Source organism: Natator depressus, chromosome 6 (genome assembly GCF_965152275.1).
Source record: "Natator depressus isolate rNatDep1 chromosome 6, rNatDep2.hap1, whole genome shotgun sequence".
In the NCBI taxonomy this organism is placed as follows: Eukaryota; Metazoa; Chordata; order Testudines; family Cheloniidae; genus Natator; species Natator depressus.
This window is the reverse complement of record NC_134239.1, coordinates 60,002,867-60,023,120: the sequence shown is the minus strand read 5'-3', so window position 1 is coordinate 60,023,120 and position 20,254 is coordinate 60,002,867. Positions and strand designations below refer to the sequence as shown.

Genomic DNA, 20,254 nt, shown 5'->3' with positions numbered 1-20,254 from the left:
ATATCCCTTACTATCCTGGCTAATAGCCATTGATGGACCTATCCTCCATGAACTTACCTAATTCTTTTTTTCCATCTAGTTTTAGTTTTGACCTTCACAAGACCCCCTGGCAACAAGCTCAACAGGTTGACAACTTCGCTGTGTGAAGAAGTACTGCCTTTTCTTTGTTTTAAGCCTGCTGCCTATTAATTTCACTGGCTGACACCTGGTTTTTGTGTGAGGTAAATAACACTTCCTTATTCACTTTCTTGACACCATTCATGATTTTATAGACCTCTATCATATTTCCCCCCCCCCCGCCACCCTCCCTCCCTCCCCCCGCCCCCCCCCATCATCTCTTTTCCAAGCTGAACAGTCCCAGTCTTTTTAATCTCTCTTCATATGGAAGCTGTTCCATACCCTTCATCATTTTTGTTGCCCTTCTCAGAACCTTTTCCATTTCTAATATAACTTTTTTGAGATAGGGTGACCAGAACTGCACACAGAATCCCAAGTGTGGGCATACCATTTACATAGTGACATTATGATATTTTCTGTCTTATATATCCATTCCTTTCCTAATGCTTCCTAACATTGTTAGCTTTTTTGACTGCCGCTGCACACTGAATAGATATTTTCAGAGAACTATCCACAATAACTCCAATATCTCTGTCTCGAGTGGTAACTGCTAATTTAGAGCCCATCATTTTGTACGTATAGTTGGAATATTTTCCAATGTGCATTTATCAATACTGAATTTCATCTATCATTTTGTTGCCCAGTCATCCAGTGTTGTGAGATCCCTTTTTAACTCTGCACAGCCTGCCTTGGACTTAACTATCTTGAGTAGTTTTTTATCATCTGCAAACTTTGCCACCTCATCCTTTACCCGTTTTTCCAGATCGTTTATGAATACAATGAACAGCGTTGGCCCCAGTACACATCGCTGGTGGACACTATTTACATCCCCATTCTGAAAACTGACCATTTACTCCTACCATTTGTTTGTCTTTTAACCAGTTACTGATCCGTGAGAGGACCTTCCCTCTTATCCCATGACTGCTTACTTTGCTTAAGAGCCTTTGGTAAGGGACCTTGTCAAAGCTTTCTGAATGTCCCAGTACACTATATCCATCGGAAAAATCTTTGTCCACGTCTGTTGACCCCCTCAAAGAATTCTAACAGATTGCTGAGGAAGGATTTCCCTTTACAAAAGGCCTATTGACTCTTTCCCAACAAATCGTGTTCATCTGTCTCTCTAATAATTCTGTTCTGTACTTCAATCAATTTGCCCAGTACTGAAGTTAGGCTTACTGTTCTGTAAGTGCCAGGGTAGTCTCTGGAGCCTATTTTAAAAAATGGTGTCACATTAGCTATCCTCCAGTCATCTGGTACAGAATCTGATTTAAGTGATAGGTTACATACCACAGTTAGTAGCTCCACAATTTCACATTTGAGTTCCTTCAGAACCCTTGGGTGAATACCATCTGGTCCTGGTAACATACTTCTGTTTAACTTATCAATTTGTTCCCAAACCACCTGTAATGACACCTCAGTCTGGGACAGTTCCTCAGACACATCACCTAAAAAGAATTGCTCAAGTGTAGGAATCTCCCTCACATCCTCTGCAGTGAAAACCGATGCAAAGAATTCATTTAGCTTCTCTGCAATGGGCTTGTCTTCCTTGTGTGCTCCTTTAGCACCTCAACCGCCCAGTGATCCCACTGATTGTTTAGCAGGCCTTCCTGCTTTTGATGTACTTAAAAAAAGTTTTTGCTGTTAGTTCCTGAATCTTTTGCTGTTCAAATTCATTTTTGTCCTATTTATACTTTTATACTTGACTTGCCAGAATTTATTCTCCTTTCTATTTTCCTCAGTAGGACTTGACTTCCAATTTTTAAAGGATGCCTTTTTGTCTCTGCTTCTTTTTCGCAGTTGTTTAGCCATGGTGGCATTTTTTGGTTCTCTGACTGTTTTTTAATTTGGGGAATACATTTAATTTGAGCCTCTATTATGGTGTTTTCAAAAAGATTCCATGTAGCTTGCAGGCATTTCACTCTTGTCACTGTTCAATTTCCATTTAACTATCTTCCTCAGTTTTGTGTAGCTCCCATTTCTGAAGTTAAATGCTACTGTGGTGGGGCTTCTTTTGTATTCTCCCCCCACCCAAAAGATGTTAAATTTAATTATATCATGATCACTATTACCAAGCAGTTCAACTATATTCACAGAACAAGATCCTGTGCTCCACTTAGGACTAAACCAAGAATTGCCTCTCCCTATTCAAGTTCCAAGACTAACTGCTCTATAAGCCTGCAGTGTTGTTATTCAGGGGCTCTAACCTGGGGGGAGCAGGGGAGGAGCCTACCAGACACCCTCTGGAAGGGCACTCCAAAGGAATAAAGCATCTTAAACAGGTAAAATGAGAAATTTCAAGCCCCGCACTTCCCTAAGCAAAGCGGCCGGGGGGGGGGGGGGGGGGGAAGACGACAGGGGGAGAAAAAAGAAATAGCAAACGGAAAAACAACTGAAGAAGATGAACGGAAGACCCCTGGGGAGATTTACAGGGAGCTCTGCAAACAAGAGAATAGCCTCAGACTTTGGTCATTCTGGAAGGAGCACTGTTTGGGAAGAAACCATATGGCCTAGGGGTCTCAAGGAAGTATGTCTTTGCAGCTTTATTACTCAGCTGCCCATACTGACAGAGTCCACCGCCACACTCGGAGCAGGAGGTCTCCCCAGGCCAGGTGGTTAGCTGACTGAGAGGCAGCTGCCTGAACAAGAGGGATCTTCTCTACCCAAAGTCAGTCTCAAGTGTCTGGCACCACAGTATCCAAGTGCCAAATGGCCCCTATAGAATGTGCTATACTAGACCCAGTGATCCACACAGCTGCCCTCTTACACAGATCAGCACCTGTTGAGTTGAGGCAGTCTAGCTAGTCTGATGTCCACTCCTCACCAGACCCCTGGAGTGGCCACTTACCTGTTTCAGGTGTTTTTTAAGCTCTAATGCCTCTGGCTCTGGCAGGACTGGCAAAGATTCTGCATTCGTGGGAACGATCACCTGGAATTAAACAGCAAAACAATTTTCGATAGTAGCCACCCCCAGGGTGGAGTCCTGTGCTTTATGAGACCTGATAGAGAACAAAGGCTGCAGAAGACTTAGATGGGATCAGTACTTTGATTTTCACTCCCTTGGGGTTAGGGAGGAGTTACTTTATGCTTCATAAAAGAAAATTCAAACTTTTCTAAACACAGATTCCCAGTTTATTAGAGGATGTTACATGTGTTTCCCTTTAAGCAGCATTGATGATACCACAATGTAGAGTTGCTTATATGGTCCTCTGAATTATCACACCAAATTCTGCAGGAAGACACTTACCAGATCTAATTTCCTCTCTCCTCCAAAGGCTGTAAAAAAAATAGGGTCCTGACTGCCAAGTAGACAATGTGGTTTTATAACTCCTTTGAGGGTTTATTCTCCCTCTGCAGTTTCTCACAGGGCAGGCAGACTGACTACTTTAAATTTGCCCTAACTCCTACATTATTTCTATTATAATGATTTAAGAAAAAAAATAAATTCCATTCAAGAGTCATTTTCAGCTGAAATAGTAGGAGGGGTGTGGGAAAAGGGACCTCAAGACAGCGCCTAGAAAACCATGCAGTAAAAGCACTGGGGTAGCAGAAAGCGATGTGACTGCAGTCGTGTGTGCACTTGGGCATGTGCACTGCATTTCTCAAAGCCACCATGGGCATTGGGGTTTCCACTAAACTGTCCCCTCTCATCAAAACCAAAGGCTCCTGAGTACAGATCACTTACCTTATTGGTGTCCAGGTCAACAAGCCACACATCATCAGGCATTTTAAAGTCTAGTTTGTAAAGGAAGAAGCTGGCTGGGACCCCAATGATGTAGGGTGTGGGGGCCAAGAGTAACTAGAGGAAAAAGGAAAGAATAAGGGAAAGATCTGTATTGGTAATGCTCACACCTTCCTTCCTAAATACATTGTCTACAATCCAGTTACAGGAGAGGGGACAACACAAAAAGTACCAGCCAGTTATCACGGCTGGCATCCATTCCACAGCTCTCATACACAGTCCAAAGGAGGGACACAAAGAGGACAAAACTCAAAGGTCCTAAAGAAGAAGAAATGCAATTTTCCCAGCAACCATCCAGAATGGACACGCTTTCCTTTGGTGAAGTAACCAGCCTCTTGGGAAGGGAAAATTCTTTAGAAGAAACCCAACAGCTTGCTGCTCTACTCATGGGCCCAGTGGTGAAAAAGTTCACAGAAGAGCCCAAGCCAGACAGGGAACAAGTCACAGACACAGACAGATGCAGAGTCTGAATGTATTTTGTATTGATTGAAGGTGCTGATTCCACTGCTCTGGGAATAAAGCCATTTTAAAAAAAAACTGATTCAATTTCAAGCTGATGGTGTCGCTAAAGCAGCACAGGCAATGAAGAAAAAGTATTTTAAAATCTACACTGAAAAACTATGAAGCGATACAGGAAGTTGTTCCTGACATCAGGAGCTGCAGAGAAGACGGCTCTCACACCTACACTGACCAGATCGCGTGAAGGGATCAAAATAATATCAGACTGCTATTGACTTGTAGTAAATTGAGACCAACCACTTGAAGATGGGGCCTTTTATTCCCTAAAATACCCGGTCACCCCACACTGGACAGAGTTCTTACAGCAGAAGAATGCAGGATAGAACTGAAGTTGCAGCTGATGAGATAATGTAACATACCTGTTCTGCAGAAGCCATGCAGGTGGGGAGCAGTGGGATCACTGGGAACATGTACTCCAATGGATAGATCATAGCCACAAATGCCATCACGGACATGGAGAGAGCATTATAGTCTCGGGATTGCAGCACCACCTATGGCCAAGACAACTCATGTTAGCACCATATCCATCATTCATCCAGCCCAGGGATTCCCACAAAAGGAGCTCCAAAATAAATGTCTCCCTCTCCTGATGCTTCCACAGGGCTATGTGAGACTTTGCTTTGCCTCCATGTGACTTGGCTGTTATTAGATGGGATGATCGTGCATCAGCAAAAGTCTTTCCACAAACAAACCTCTGAACACTCTGCACAGAAAGCAAGACCCTCCCAGATTGGAACTTCAGGTGGGGCCTCCCACATGCAAACTATTCCTAGAACCGCAGAGGGACATCAGTCCTACCCACCAACATTGTTAGATTTCTAATTGTCTTTGTACTGGTTAGAAGCCATAGACCGACCGACCAACAAACATCTTCTCCCTCTCACCTTGTGCTCCAGAAGAATGCATGACAGCACCTGCAAACAAGCATCCACTCCCAAAAGTTCCAAGGGCAGATGCAAGGGGAAATCCACCAACGTGAAGCGGGATGGGTCAGGAAGAGCAAATGTCAAGGCTGGTTGCAAATCATGTGGTAAGACTTCCACATCCACTCGCTTCTGGCCTGCAACAGGTACAGGTGAGCGGAGCAGGCGATAAATCCAGGCCTCTATCTCACGCAGGTCATGTAGCAATGCACTGGATTTCTCTTCCACTAGGAGAGCACCTGTGAAAATCCGCCACATGGTATCCCTGTGTGGGGAGAATGATGAGGTTAACACAGTCCCATAGACACATTCTGCAGCTGCTCCACTCAGAATTTTGCCAGGCTCCTCCATGGAAGGCCAGATTACCCAAAGACTACCAGGCAGCAGAAAACAGTGTAACACAGTTCTCACCGTACAGCCAGGGAAGAGGAAGGGATAGTAGGTGTTTAAATTACTCTGTTAAAGCAAAGGCATTAAGAACATAAATCTTACTGTGGTGAGAACAGTCACGGCTATACCACCTGGGGCTAGGGTCTCATCAGATCTCATTAGCTAAACAGGGTCGAGATCTCTCAAGAAACCCCAGAGCAGGATTCAGTGGGTGGCACTCCCCATGAGACTGCAATGAGCCAATGTCCCAGCACAGTGTTATAAAACTCTGTGCTGCGAGAGGCAACGAAACCAGAGCCCAAACAGTTAAAAATCCCAATGCATTTTTCAGAAGAATTTGGGGATCCTGGCATCTGGCCCAAATTCCAGTTCAGGTAATTACACTGAGTTTCACTAAATTTCTCCAGTTTTCACTTGATATAATATTCTTTTTTTTCCTACTTCCTGTCCTAAACTGTTGAGCAATGTTGCTGTGACCTGTAAAACAGCTAAAGTATCCCATTTCATTGACAGGACTACAGATTCCTCTAGCTAGTCTGTGAAGTTCCTTAGCATTTTAGGGAAATGGATGGCCAGTAAAGAGAATAATCTCATCCTCAAGCCCTTCTGCAATATTCTAATCTGGCAAAGTGATTAAACATCATTTCCCACTTGGAGAGCTGAAGGTCTCTCCCCTTTAGCTAGTGTACACAGAGCCCACTGAAGTGAAACAGCCCCATGTTAGAGGCAGGGCCAGGTAACTATTCTAGCATACATGTTTATTCTTTCGGGATTTAGTCCCACAGGAAGTTGGCTCCCGAGGACCTACCTAGAAAGCCAGGTAAGGAAAAGATGTGAGATCAAAATACAGACAGAATTTTGAATTTAAGAGTACTCTGGTGGGTAGAGTACCACAGCTTTGATTTTAGGAACTTTTTTTTTTTAAAAACTCTACTCTCCAGCCATTCCCAGTATACAGGACATCAGACTGCTCCCTTAGCACACTCACTCTCCCAGAGCGTGGGGCAAGCAGCTTTCTCTCATGCAGCCTTCACCTCAAAACCCTCTTTTCGTGCTCTCTAAGGTCTCCAAGTCCTATGATAATGAAAGCCTGCAGCTTAAACTTCCCTGATGCTGCACATACAGCTTTACAGCCCATGCCCCCAGCCATTACCTACATTCATAGATTCTAATGTCAGAGGGGACCATTGTGATCATCTAGCCTGACTTCCTATACAGCACAGGCCATAGAACTTCCTCAAAATAATTCCCAGAGCAGAGCTTTTAAAAAAAAACAGCCAGTCTTAAATGTTGTCAGTGATGAAGAATCCACCACAACCGTTGGTAAATTGTTCCACTGGTTAATTAATCTCACTGTTAAAAATTTGCACCTTATTTCCAGTCTGAATTGATCTAGCTTCAACTTCCAGCCACTGGATCATGTTTTACCGTCTCTGCTAGACTGAAGAGCCAATTATTAAATATTTGTTCCCCATACACTCCCTTCACTTCCTGGTCATCCCCCCAGCCCCCACTTTCCCCTATCTGCTGCTCAGCTTCTCTTAACTCCTGAATGGCCATTTTCTACCACCATGGAACCTTCCAGCTTGCACGCTCCATCCGGCCAGCACCAGAAATTATTTCTCTCTCTAAAGTGCAGTTATGATCAGAGAAGTAACTGAAATTGATATGAGATTCCAGCTTTATTCTGTCTCAGTGTCTATCAAAGCTCATTTTACAACTCAGCTAAAGCCAGGGAGCCACAAATTTTCATCTGAAAATCCAACTAGTTTTGTTCTGCCTCTGATGTTGGCACCAAGAAAGATTCTGACACCGGAATTTGGCTGGCAAATCCACTGACGATGCATGGGGCAGAATAAAATCCATCTTGCTCTCTTATGGTAGTATGGCACCTGAGGAGATTTAAGGTGTAACATTATTACTAGCAGATCATTGCCCTAACAGCATGGATATCTTCTCCTACCCCCACCCACCAAGTCAGGCCTGGGACCACTAGCAAGGTATTTATACAATCAGAAATTAGAGATAAGACTATAACCCAGCATATGTATCTGACATCAGGGCAGGATTGTTTCCTATTGTATATGTTCTACCTTTTGCAATAAACACAATAATCCAGGTGCAGTCACACTATGGCTGTAGAAAGAGGTACTATGCCTTCCCTGCCCCATGGTGAAATATTCCTTTGTGTATGCATCCCATATAACTGGGATTTTCAGCTGCCGTTTCACATTTTAAGATCATGTTTCATTTATCACAACAAACCACCAGTTAGTCTCACTTAGCTATTCCTGCTGCTCAGGTTTCTTCCTTCCCATTTAGCATTTATTTCAGATTATTTCTCCTCAAATGCATTAGCTACATTTTTCCCCGAGTTGAAATTCTTTGCATTATTTACTTATGATTCTAATTTCTGTCTCTGTACCTCCATGGTCAAAATTATATCAGTCATGTTGTGCATCACCATGGCACTCAGATGCCACAGATATGACAACGGTATCAATGTCTAGATTTAGAAAGGATAGATCAGATTTAGATAGAGTTATTAGCAGGGTACTTCCTCTGTTTCATGTAGGTGCACTACTGTTTAAAATAAAATCCAGTTATTGAATTAGACAACTATGAATTTTTACAAAAATTATCACAGATCCCTCCCTCTTGCAAAGCTGAATTAGAACAGAAACATCTCAGCACAGACAAACAGTAACCACCTCCACTACTCCTGCAAACACACACATACAGATAATTTAGAGCAGAGGCTGAAGCAGAGAACTGCAGCCCTTGGAGAGTAAGAGAAAGGGCCTCTTTCCCCTACCCCACATACCTTTGCACCCCTCGAGGGATCCCCAGCTTCTTGCCCAGCAGCCTCTCACTGCAGCAGTCCACTAGCCTCTTCAGGATGTATAAACACTCACGGAAACTGGAGAAGAAGGGGTAATGACTAATGATGCACAGGGATGTCAGGGTGCTGTTCCGGGAGTGATGGCTTCCTCTGGCCACACGCTTACTGCGAGGTGACCGGTTGACATCTGGAGTGGATTCTGTGCTTGGTGTCTTCAGTGAAGAGCCACTCTCTGAACTCTCATTGCCCACCTCCTCTTGGGCAATGGAGGAATCCCCAGCTTTTGAGGGTTTTTGTCCATCCCGAACTCGATGCCCACCAGTGCCTTCTGCTTTCTCCTTGGGCACTCGCTTCTGGAAGGAGCGGTAGAAGTTGACACAGATCCCATAGCGAATGACACCCGAATCTTTGTCTGTGAGTGTGAAGACAAAGGAGGTGTCATCTCGCAGACTCATGCGTTTTTGCCGTACACTCAGGCATCCCTCCGGCTGACAGAAGAACACCACATCGGGAGGCAAAGGGAAATCTGCATGGTCTTCCAGAGGGTAACGTCGCAGCAGCTCAGGGGTCTGGGCCACACTATCACTGCTTGGCTGCCTATAAAGAACACAATCACACAATTACCCAGCTGGGCAATTCCAACATAAACCTTGGCCACCCCACATGCAACCTGTCTAGTCCATATGGAACGAGCTTCAACCTCTGCCTCCTCCAATACCTAAAGGGAGCACAGCTTCTCAGTCAGTAGATATACAAGAAGGCCCAGGACCACCAGGGAAGGAAGGCATAGGGGACCAGAATCATAGGAAGGGAAAGGAATGGTCTATAATGTCAACACTGAGGTACAAGGGGGAGCAGACATCCCCAAGTGTGACAAAGAGGAAGAGATCCATAGGTGCGTCACTGCAGAAGTGCATCTTCTTGAGAAGGGAAGTTTCCCTGATTTTGATTTATAAAATGCAACCAACTACATATATCTCTGGGTGACACTTAGCCAGAGAAGACACAGATTTTTTTCTCCTCCAGACTTGGCCCTGCGAGCATAAACTCAGCCAGCTTGGTCCAAATGCAGGGTTTTTATTACCTGAGAAATAGATGGAAAATTCAACAAGAAAAACTGGAATCAATTCCCAACCAGTGGCAAGGGAAATTTACCAAACTGTAGGTCTGTAGAACAGGACAATGCATCTTCACCACAGCCATAGCGAATTGCTTCAAACGGACTCTAAACTAAGTGAGACTCCCCATCACTGACACGCTAACTTATGTCCCATGTGTTCCACCTGCCACAGATCACCTACAAATCACTGTGACCTATGAGGACGACATACTGCGAGAGAACGTTTAGGAGCCTCAAATTATCATAATATCCTACCAGGGCATGCAAAGTGGGCCCTAGCTGCAGAGGAGAACTCAGACAGAGATTGGCCCATGCGGGGAGAAAACCACACTCTTGAGAGCATGACTAAGAAACTGCTGTAGCAGAAACATAATAAAATCATGCATAGTGGAACTCTTTGAATTGATACATAATGTATAAACTTTAATAAAACTGCATTAGAGGTGTACTAGACCCACAAACTGAAGGGTCTATAGAAAGCAAAGAGGGAATAACATTTCAAATTCTCCTAGCAATAAAGGGAAACAGTGAGAAAGCAAACACTGCTAGTTTTCTTTTAAAGATAAAAAGTACATTATAAGCACTTTGTTCATGTACAAGGCCAACCAAACAAACGATCCTAGCATACACAGAAAAAAGAACTTTTGTTCCCTTATTAGATAAAGCACAGTACAATATTTTTGCTTTTGATAATCTTAAAGGACATAGGTGAAATCCTGGCTCCACTAAAGCCAATGGCAAAATTCCCATTGACTTCAATGGAGTCAGGATTTCATCCTGTAAATTTAAAAAGTTAAGTTTTAGTAAACAGAGACGTATTTTTCTGTGTTTAAAATTTTAAAGTGGAATTTACACTTTATAGCCTTCAAATTGCAAAAACTGGTTAATGTACAAATGTTTACTAGAGTAATTCCCATACTGTTGTCCCATGGACCACTGGTGGCCCACAGAAAGATCTCTGGTCAGAAAGTGCTGTTTCTTCCTTGTTTCCAGTTAATAAAGTGTATTAAAAGAAACTAACATATATTAAATGTTTTCTCCTCCTCTCTCAACAAACAGTCAGACACCTATATCTGGCGAGGACTGATATTTCTTACAGAGAAGTCAAGAAATAAAATTAAGTACAGTTGACAAATTACTCTGATCACAGACTTCTTTCTAAAATAAGTCCAGCTAGCCTTGTAAGCCAATAAAAATAAATCATCTAACAAATAAGTTATTTCCCTGTTTAGTCAACACAAACTTTTTGTTTTGTCAAGCCCCTCTCATGAAAAGGAAAGATGGTGGGGCATGCTATAACACGTTTAAGTCATTTGCATTTGGAAATGGAAGTTTAATCCACTTAGGAACACATCCATGAATGAAGTATTGTAAAAAGATGCAGGAAATAGCATCAGCAACAAATGCTACTTGTGTATCTGACAAATACTGTAAGAATCAATTCTGTATTTGATAAGCACTCAGTATTAATTGACTATTGAATGAGTATGTTAACCCTTGTATTTATTGCTAGTTAATAAAAAACATTTTAAAAGTTATTCTTAATTTTCATATAAGGATAGAAGGAGCAGTCCAAGAACTTACATAAATGAGTATTAGTGAAAGGACTAACACTAGAATTGCAACACCAGCTGATTTTTTTTTTTTAAATGGATAATTAACTTCCGGGGTTTCAGGCTAATAAAACTCTTTCTCAAGGGAAAGCCGGAGATCTAGCCTATATTAATAATTTTCTCATAGGATACATTTCAAAATTGCACCTTCTATGCATTCTAGTCTTCTATATATATTCTGAACAGTATTTATTTTGCACTTGATGAGAGAACAGCTAGGGGGTGCCAGGTCTACTGTTCCCTCCCACTGCTGGCAAAACCATAGCTGGGAGGCTATTAGGTTACCTGGCCCCAACGATCACAAGGTAGTCAAGTAACTGCGGGGATATCTTCTTCTGCACCATTGTCCCGTCCCCTTCACTAGGTCATCTCAGTGAATCTCTTGATCATTGAGCCAGCAGCCAGTCATCCAGTCAGTCGCTGCAGTTGCCTCAGGGAAGAGAAGCCACATGGAAAAGTCTGACAAGTTCAACCTGAAACCAGGAGAGAAGATAGGGTCATGTGCACCAGCAACAGAGTTTTGTGTGAGGGCGTGAGGCATGATCTTAGAGGGTAGTACTTTGAGAGAAAGTTGGAGGGTGGATCATGGATGGACAACAGAACTTTGTGCTCACCCTGGGGACAGTCACATTCCCTTGGAAAGCTAAGCATCCCAATCCTCCTCAAGGGCCTGATTCCTGTTCCCACTGAAAGCAATGGGACTTTTTTCATGGATCCAGCCTCTCACATGCTCATCGCAACAGAAACAGCTGACACACAAATACATAACTCTGGTCCCTTGCCACCCTTTCCCCATAGATCCCACTTTTATGTTAGTCTTGACCACCCACAGATCCTGTTCCATCTGCATGAAGCCATGTCATTCATATTTGCTTCTCTTGTGTCCTTTCTGAATTACCCAGACTGATATGCACTGTCCAGCCAGTACTTTAGGCTCCAAACCAGAACACTCCCTCACTTAGCAGAAAGATTTAAAGTGAATTTCAGGGTTGCACACTAGAGACTGTGCTAGGGACAAACACCCAGCAAGACCCATCCTCTCATCACAGCAACAGGATTCAGAACCACCCAATGGATTTTATTTATGGCCACAATGTAATTTTGAGCATGAACTCTTGAGAGAAACAGCAGGAAACAACAGCTAAAGGTAGCGTTTATGCTGGGAGTTGGGTGAAACATTGGTGAAGCTGGTGGGCGTAACAGCAGCCCTTCATTCAGGATAAATGTAAAAAGCAATTATGTTCCTTTACGGAACAGATAGTGGAAACCAATAGGAGCCGCGACTCAAAACTCAGGCTGCATACAAGGCTGGAGCTAGAGCTGAACCATACTATCTGAGGGTTTTTTCCTGGGGTCTGAATGTAAAAGCAGGGAGCTATTATTGTTTGAGGGAGTTTTGTGTATGTGTGGAGAGAACCAGCTGAAAAACCCCAAAAGCTCACAGACAAGGCATCAAGGAAGCCCCAGACAAAACCAGAGAAGCACTTGTGGCATGTCACCCTGGGAAAAACCCGAGAGAGAGAGAGAGAGAGAGAGAAAGTGTGCTTTTGGGTAGTGTGCTCGCTGGAAAAAAGCTTGGAAACAGGGGCAAAAACTGCCTCCTGTTTTATTCCTATTGTGTTCAGGGAAACAGGACATTTTTGACCATTCTTTATAAATAAACAGAAGTGCATCAAAGAAATATCAGATTCCTAGTGGAAGCAGCCCATAAAACCCTGAATTTTGACTAACTGTTCAGGTCAAAATGGGTAACAATAGGAAAAATCCTCTTAGGTCTCATCCTCTGAGGTTTCATCTTCCCAATGCTACATGTAGGCCAGGGCAGGACTGTTCCCTACAGTATCTTCTCCTTGGGTCACAAAAGTGTAGACAGACCGACCTATCCCTCAGAATGTCTATCATTCCAGACCAAGACCAGAGCCAAATCCACCCATTGAAGGAGATTTGAAGCCTGCTAAATATGGCAGCAGGCTTTTTTTCTGGAACTGGTAAAATGGGACCGACAACTCTACAGTAAGCTCTGTTCTTTGCAGATGTAAATTATCTTGTCCAATGTGTATTGGGCGCAATCTTTAATGATTAAAAAACCCATAATTCAAAAAATAAATAAATAAAAAAGAGTCCCAAGCAATGGGGTTCACACCACTTCCTCTGTAAGCCTCTCTCACACCTTAATGCATCTTGCAGTAAAAAAGTGTTTCCTGGTGTTCAAACTATATTCTCTTTTGCTTTATTCTATCCCATTACTCTTATTTATCTCCCCCACTCACTCTCTCTCTCTCACACACACACACACACACACACACACACAATTCAAGCCTCTTCCTCCACTAATTTTATCATTCAGTCAAAGAAAAAGTTGCTGTCCCGGCCACTGTTCCCTCTAAGATGTGCGCGCGCACACAGATCCTAAACCCCACGCACACAGCGAGCACAAAAATTTGAACAGAAGAAATTTTTTGTGCACACGGCCTGTCAAAAATTAGAGGGAACATTGGTCCTGGCCCATCAGGGTAAGCAGCTGGCGGGCCGGGACACTTTGTTTACTTAGGCTTACGTCTGTGCCTGCAGACGCTTGAGGTAAACAAACCGTCTCGGCCCGTCAGCAGCTTATCCTGATGGCCTGGGAGCCAAAGTTTGCCAACCCCTGAATTATAGGGTCGGCTTATGAATGGGTCATGAAAATTTCCATTTTTACTTATCCATCTTGGCGTGGTCGGCTTATAAATGAACCAGCTTATGATCGAGTATATATGGTAAGTTTAATAGTGTCATGATGGCAGAGAATATATCAACCTTGGGAAATGTGACATAGGGAGATTTAGCTTTAAGCTCTGTGTAGAAATTTTGTGACTGCCTCAGAGTTTCTCATATTTGGTTGATTGTTCACACTCTCAATGGTCACCATAACCAGATGGAAGAGATGCAGGGTTCTCCTTGGTAAATTGGAGAAAAGCACTCTCTTTTTTGGCTGTCTCCCATTCCTTACAATTCATTGTTTCTTCAGAGATGTATAGAGTACTGCTATTCATATCTAGGATGATGACAGCATTTAGGAGCCTGGGGATAAAGCCGTTTGGAGGGGAAAGAGTTCCCTGATGTCTCTCTCCTTCTGTTCAAGGTTGAAGTCTGAGAGGTCTTTCTTCTCTGTAGATGAGGATAAGGAGAGTGCTTAACTACTAAGTTCTCTTTTAAAATGGAAGCTTGGTGCTTTTTCTTGGAGACAGAATGAGGCCTATTGGAGAGGTTTTGCTGTTCTTCCTCCAAGCCCCAGATCTGGCCAACTTGTTCTGACCTAAAGACACTGAGACATGGGGAAGCCAAGAGATCCTGACCTGAATCTTCTCCTTTTTCCTTTCCTTTCCAGGCCTCTTGGACCTGAACTAGGAGGCGTTCTTGGCTCCAAGAAAGCAGGAAGTCTGACACTGAGGGACTGCTCTGTCCCGCGTGCTTAACACTAGCATACTTTTTCTGAGGACGGTCTTTGGATACAGGAAATAAGACGCTCTCCAAGACCTTCCTCCATTGCAGTCTCCCAGAGCTCAGGGTCCAGCATGAGCCCAAACATCTACACAGCAATTTTTAGGTCCGCAGCCCAAGCCCTGTGAGTCAGAGTCTACTGACACAGGCCAGCTGCAGCCATGCCACAGGTCTTCTATTCCAGTGTAGACACTCACCTAGAGTCTAGATTGTAGCATAGCTCCTGGCAGAAAGATCTGCACCATATTCTGGAGTTTTAGCCTCTTATTTTTCAGAAGAGCCTATCTATGCACATAATTACAACAAAAAATATACTGATTCACACAAAGTGGGTATGTGAGGTAGGGGGAGGGAATCAAGGAGGATTTTTCTCCTGTTCGGAGATATCCAACATAGAATATTACACTGGGTTCTCCTAAAAGTTCCAGTGGTTTATCCTTGTCCAACATCTGCACACATGCCCCTCCCTGACTGTTTCAGTCAGGAAGAATGGTATGCATTTATTATTTATTTTGAATTATAATACACAATAGGAAAATTTATCTGTGTTTATCTAAAAAAAAATGTTTTCTTCTAGTAAATAAGGTCCACAGATCCATTACCATGGATACTTCAGCCTGCTTGCAGTTCGGGAGCAGAACCAGACCTGTCAGTTACTGGCAGCAGGGGAATGCCCCAATGCCTGAAGTCCTCTCCAGTTGAGAGAAACTTCCAGAGCCAGGATAATTCAATTCCACTTTCCTAAATTACACATTGTTCTAAGTATATTTTGAGGGAAAAGCACAACAATTTATGCTAAGGCAGAGCATAGGAAATTCCTCTTAACGAAACAAACTCAGGTCTTTGGATGTCAATTACTATTTCTATTCTGAATGTTCCATTTATCTCCAGGGTGGGCCAGATCTGTGACTCTTATCATTCAAAGAAAGAAAAATTTCTGTTAAGCACAGGTAAATATTTCTATTCCTCACTGTGCTAAAGTCCACAAATCTGTTATAAATGGGTTTTCAAAGACGCGTGGCTCAAGGGAGAGAAAAAGGATCATCCTTTAAATATGGACATCTAAAATGAAGTATATTATATATTCTCTATCTTCTCCTTGGTACTAAGACATTGAGAAAACTTCTGTCAATAATGGCATCATCTACAAGACTGAAGTCCAATACATAGGATTTGGTGAATTTATGTCTAGAAGGATATATAGCCATCTAGCAAATCTCAATACAGGAGACACGTCTTCTCTGTCTTGAGATTGTCAGTGGTTGTAAAAAATATTTTTTCAATTTACTCTCTACACTGGCTTCCCATAAAATTTCAAATTAAGTCCAAAGTTTCAGTCCTTATCTTCAAAAAGTGCTCCATGGTCTGAGCCCAGGTTATTTAAGAGACCATCTAAAGATCCAGGACAAAAAGGCCATGGTTGACAACTACGCTTCTCTGGCACAATGGAACTCTCAACAATAAGAGTAAAGCTTATCCGTGCAGGAGATTGAATTTTCTCCAGAGGTAGTCCAAGTCTGGGAAATGCATGTCCTGAGGAACAAAGGAGCATCACAATCCTCACCACTTTCTGCTCTAAGTGCAAGGCATGTTTCTTTGACCTGCCTTCTCTAACATAAATAGATAGCATCAGGTATATATAGGGGGAAACCACCCCACTGCACACACCTCTCTCTGAGGGGAGAGGATGAGCACATAAAAAACGTGACAGACATGTAGTCACATTGAATATTGTGCTAATGGAAGGCATGCTGAAACTACAATGATGGGCATGGTATAAAAACCTATATAGAACAGAATGGACTTGGAAATGAATGCTATAACTGTTGTTAGGGCTAGTTGTCCGAATCAAAAGTATAATACTGGGTGTCACCAGAGAAAGCTCCCAATTTATAAAATCTGTCTGATTAGAGATAGTAGCTATTGGGATGTCTGCTTTCACGGATAGGCAGTATAATGACACCTCCTACAGGGGTTCTATCTGGCTAGCACTATAAGGACAAAAATGAGGCTCCAAAGTCATGTTCTATGACTTTTGCGGGGCTGGAATAAGGGCCATTGCCCTAAGAAAGCATTCAATGTGGGATTTGTACAAAACTTCCTTTTCTTGGACGTAGTATAAATATTATACTACAGAGACTTGTCCTTTTTTGCTTGGACACTCTTATACACCCACATTGGGGCCCTGCTGGAGGAACTCAGGGCTATGTTTCACTTGTTTTAACATGGTATTTAAACTATGGACTTTCACCAGCCAGTAGAATAAATTCTATTTGTGAACTGCTTTTAAGGTCCATGAGAGTGATAATCACTTCCTCCAAGTATCCATTTTGAATCTGTCTGGTCCAGGATAGAGGAGTGGTTTTGCAATAGCCCAATACCTCCTCTGTGAGGCAGAGACCTTGGAAAGTCCAATATTAAGTTAAATCAGCCTTGAGACCCATACCCAAAATGACAAACAGAAGTACTCCTGCCCTTTCATTCCTATCTTTTGCATCACTTCAGGGAGCAGTGGAAAAGGTGAAAAGGATTTGGCAGAGACAATGCTTGACTTTGCAAGAAGTTATTCACCACCTCACGTCCAAGGTCCTGACAGAGAGAGGCCGCAGTGCACTTTACTGTTGTTTCCAGATACAAAAAAAAAAAAAAAAAAAATCAATCGCCAGCCCATCAAGTTGACTTATAATGTGTGAGGATATTTCTGGGTGCAGTTTCCATTCTGATTAATCCAACCTCTGCAGCATCGGTTGTGATGTCATCTCCTCATAGATGGGCAGCATACTTTGTTCCACCAAGACAGGAAAAGTTGATTTTCTCTCCACATAGGGCTCATGTTCCTCCTAATTTATGTATTAAAACCCCTGAGACACATTGATAGTCACAACCAGAATAAATCTGTTATCCATGGAAAAAACTGTCCTCTGAGACCTTAGGGAATCGTTGTCTTTTGGATGGTGGATGCTGCTCTGGTCTTCTCTATCTGGCATCCAGCAGCACTACTTCCCCGACTCCCCACTCCCCTACCTCCTGCTGCCACAGGATCCTCTCTCTGCTCTAGAGCCATACATGAAGGCAGGGCTCAGTGGCAAGGCAGGTCTCTGTCCTCAGCTCCGAGGTTCTTGCACAGAGCTCTGTCATGTGCCCAGTCCTGAAAAAAAACCCACAGGATCAGAGGCACTTCTTGTGTTATTACAACAGCTCCTCCTGCAGACATCAAAATCCTGTGACTCACGATCAATCCACAAGAACATAAGAACAGCCATGCTGGGTCAGATCAATGGTCCATCTAGACCAGTACTCGGTCTTCCGACAGTGGCCAATGCCAGGTGCTTCAAAGGGAATGAATAGAAGAGGGCAATTATCAAGTGATCCATCCCATATTGTCCAGTCCCAGCTTCTGGCAGCCAGAGACCTAGGGAAACCCAGAGCATTGGATTGCATCCCTGACCATCTTCACTAATAGCCATTCATGGACCTATCCTCCATGAACTTATCTAGTTATACTTTTGGCCTTCACAACATGCCTTGGCAACAAGTTCCACAGGTTGACTGTGTGTTGTGTGTAGAAATACTTTCTTCTGTTTGTTATAAACCTGCTGCCTATTAATTTCACTGGGTGACACGCTGGTTCTTGTGTTACATGGAAGGGTAAATAACACTTTCTTATTCACTTTCTCCACACCATTCATGATTTTATAGACCTCTATCATATCCCCCATCCCCAAATTGTCTCTTTTCCAAGCTGAACAGTCCGAGTCTTTTTAATCTCTCCTCATATGGAAACTGTTCCATACCCTTCATCATTTTTGTTGCCCTTCCCTGTACCTTTTCCAATTCTAATATATCTTCTTTTGAGATGGGGTGACCAGAACATGCAGTTTTCAAGGTCTGGGCATACTATGGATTTACATACCGACACGATGATATTTACTGTCTTATTGCCCATCCCTTTCCTAATGGTTCCTAACATTCTGTTCGCTTTTTTGGTGACTGCTGCAAGTTGAGCAGATGTTTTCAGAGAACTATCCACAATGATGCCAAGATCTCTCTCTTTAGTAGTAGCAGCTAATTTAAATCTCATCATTTTGTACGTAGTGTTGAGATTAAGTTTTCCAACATGCACTTTGAATTTCATTTGCCATTTTGTTGCCCAGTCACTCATCTTTGAGCGATCCCTTTGTAACTCTTCATAGTCTAGCTTGGACTTAACTATCTTGACTAATTTTGTACTGTCTGCAAACTTAGCCACCTCACTGTTCATCTTTTTCTCCAGTTCTCTAGAGTTGGCAACACTGTCCCCTTGGCTATTTGGAGGGACTTCCCTTCTCCATCGCCACCCACAGGCTGGAGGAATTGCCATTCTATCCTCTCCAGATCCCGCCCCCCATCACTGCCCTCCGCACCCCCTATCACCCTCCTTCCTGCAATCGAAAATCCCCTAGACCCCATTCCTTAGCAACCCCTTAATCCTGTTTCCCCCTCATTCTTTCTATCAGCCTTTCACAGTGTCTCTGCTGCTCCTCACAGTTTCTCTGCCCTGGCTAGCTCCTTGAACCATAGAGTGGCAGCCATTTTACCTATGGGCAGTGAGGTAGCGGCCAACTTTATTAAGGGCAGTCTCACTTCCACATGCAGATAGACCACAGGGAAATGGTGGCAATCTTGCTGGCTTCAGCCCGACAGTAATAGTGGCCAGTGGCCACTTTAAATAAGAATATTCATGAGTTTGCAGCCTTTCATCATGTTTTCATAAGAAAGGTGAAAACCACCCCAAAAATCACGAGAGTTGGCGATATTGTAAACACCTTGGCCACAGACAACTGAGCCAGCAATCTCTTTGATCAGGGTGAATCCCCCTGCACCCTGATCACTGTTGTATGTGTCATTTTGTGTGTTTGTATGTTTTCTTATTTGTATATTATGGACCTGATCCTCAGCTGGGATACAGGCCGTATCACTTCAATAAGAATTTGATCAAGCAGAGCCTGCAGCTTTGATCCCTAAATTTCAACTGAACTAAGGTTCCTTGTCTCTCATGTTTCACCCTTGAACATCCTGAGACAGGTATCTCCCAGTCAACAGGAGCAAGTATGTTAGGACTAGCTAGTTGCATGTGTGTGGTAGTGATCCCTACATAATTCAAAGGGGGAGGAAGGAGGTATGAGAGATGCAACATTCATTCAGTGTGGAGTAGCTTTGCCCAATGAGTGTGTTTGTAATTTTAGTATCATCTCATCAAAGTTCTGTTTTCTCTTTCCAGCAACTCCCATCTCAGAATGTAGTTTTAAAGTGGGTCAGTACACTTCGTGCAGTTATTTTCCCCATTGGTCTGACTGATGTGGCATTTGTTTGCAATGATCTCTAACAGAAGCAGAAGACAACCTACCATTTCTCGTGTGAGAGTTTCCAATTCTGGCTACATACAACATTTGTACTAACATTTACTAGTCTGTCTAATAGAAGTTTTGTATTTTAAAAGTCCCCGATACAATAGGGTCCCAAATCCATTTG

General features: G+C 43.1%; 1 protein-coding gene across 36 annotated transcripts in view; it reads right to left on the bottom strand.

Annotated features, from left to right (window-relative positions):
• Nucleotides 1-20,254, bottom strand: part of MADD (MAP kinase activating death domain) — a 124,092-nt gene that overhangs the window by 89,990 nt on the left and 13,848 nt on the right. For all 36 annotated transcript variants that reach the window (XM_074955419.1, XM_074955453.1, XM_074955420.1 and 33 more), the window contains exons 2-7: nt 11,549-11,736; nt 8,513-9,127; nt 5,260-5,563; nt 4,735-4,866; nt 3,800-3,913; nt 2,963-3,043 (exon numbers count right to left, since the gene is read on the bottom strand). In XM_074955419.1, coding sequence (XP_074811520.1) covers nt 2,963-3,043; nt 3,800-3,913; nt 4,735-4,866; nt 5,260-5,563; nt 8,513-9,127; nt 11,549-11,607 — 1,305 coding nt within the window. In that variant the 5' untranslated portion in view covers nt 11,608-11,736. The remainder of the gene's footprint in view (nt 1-2,962; nt 3,044-3,799; nt 3,914-4,734; nt 4,867-5,259; nt 5,564-8,512; nt 9,128-11,548; nt 11,737-20,254) is intronic.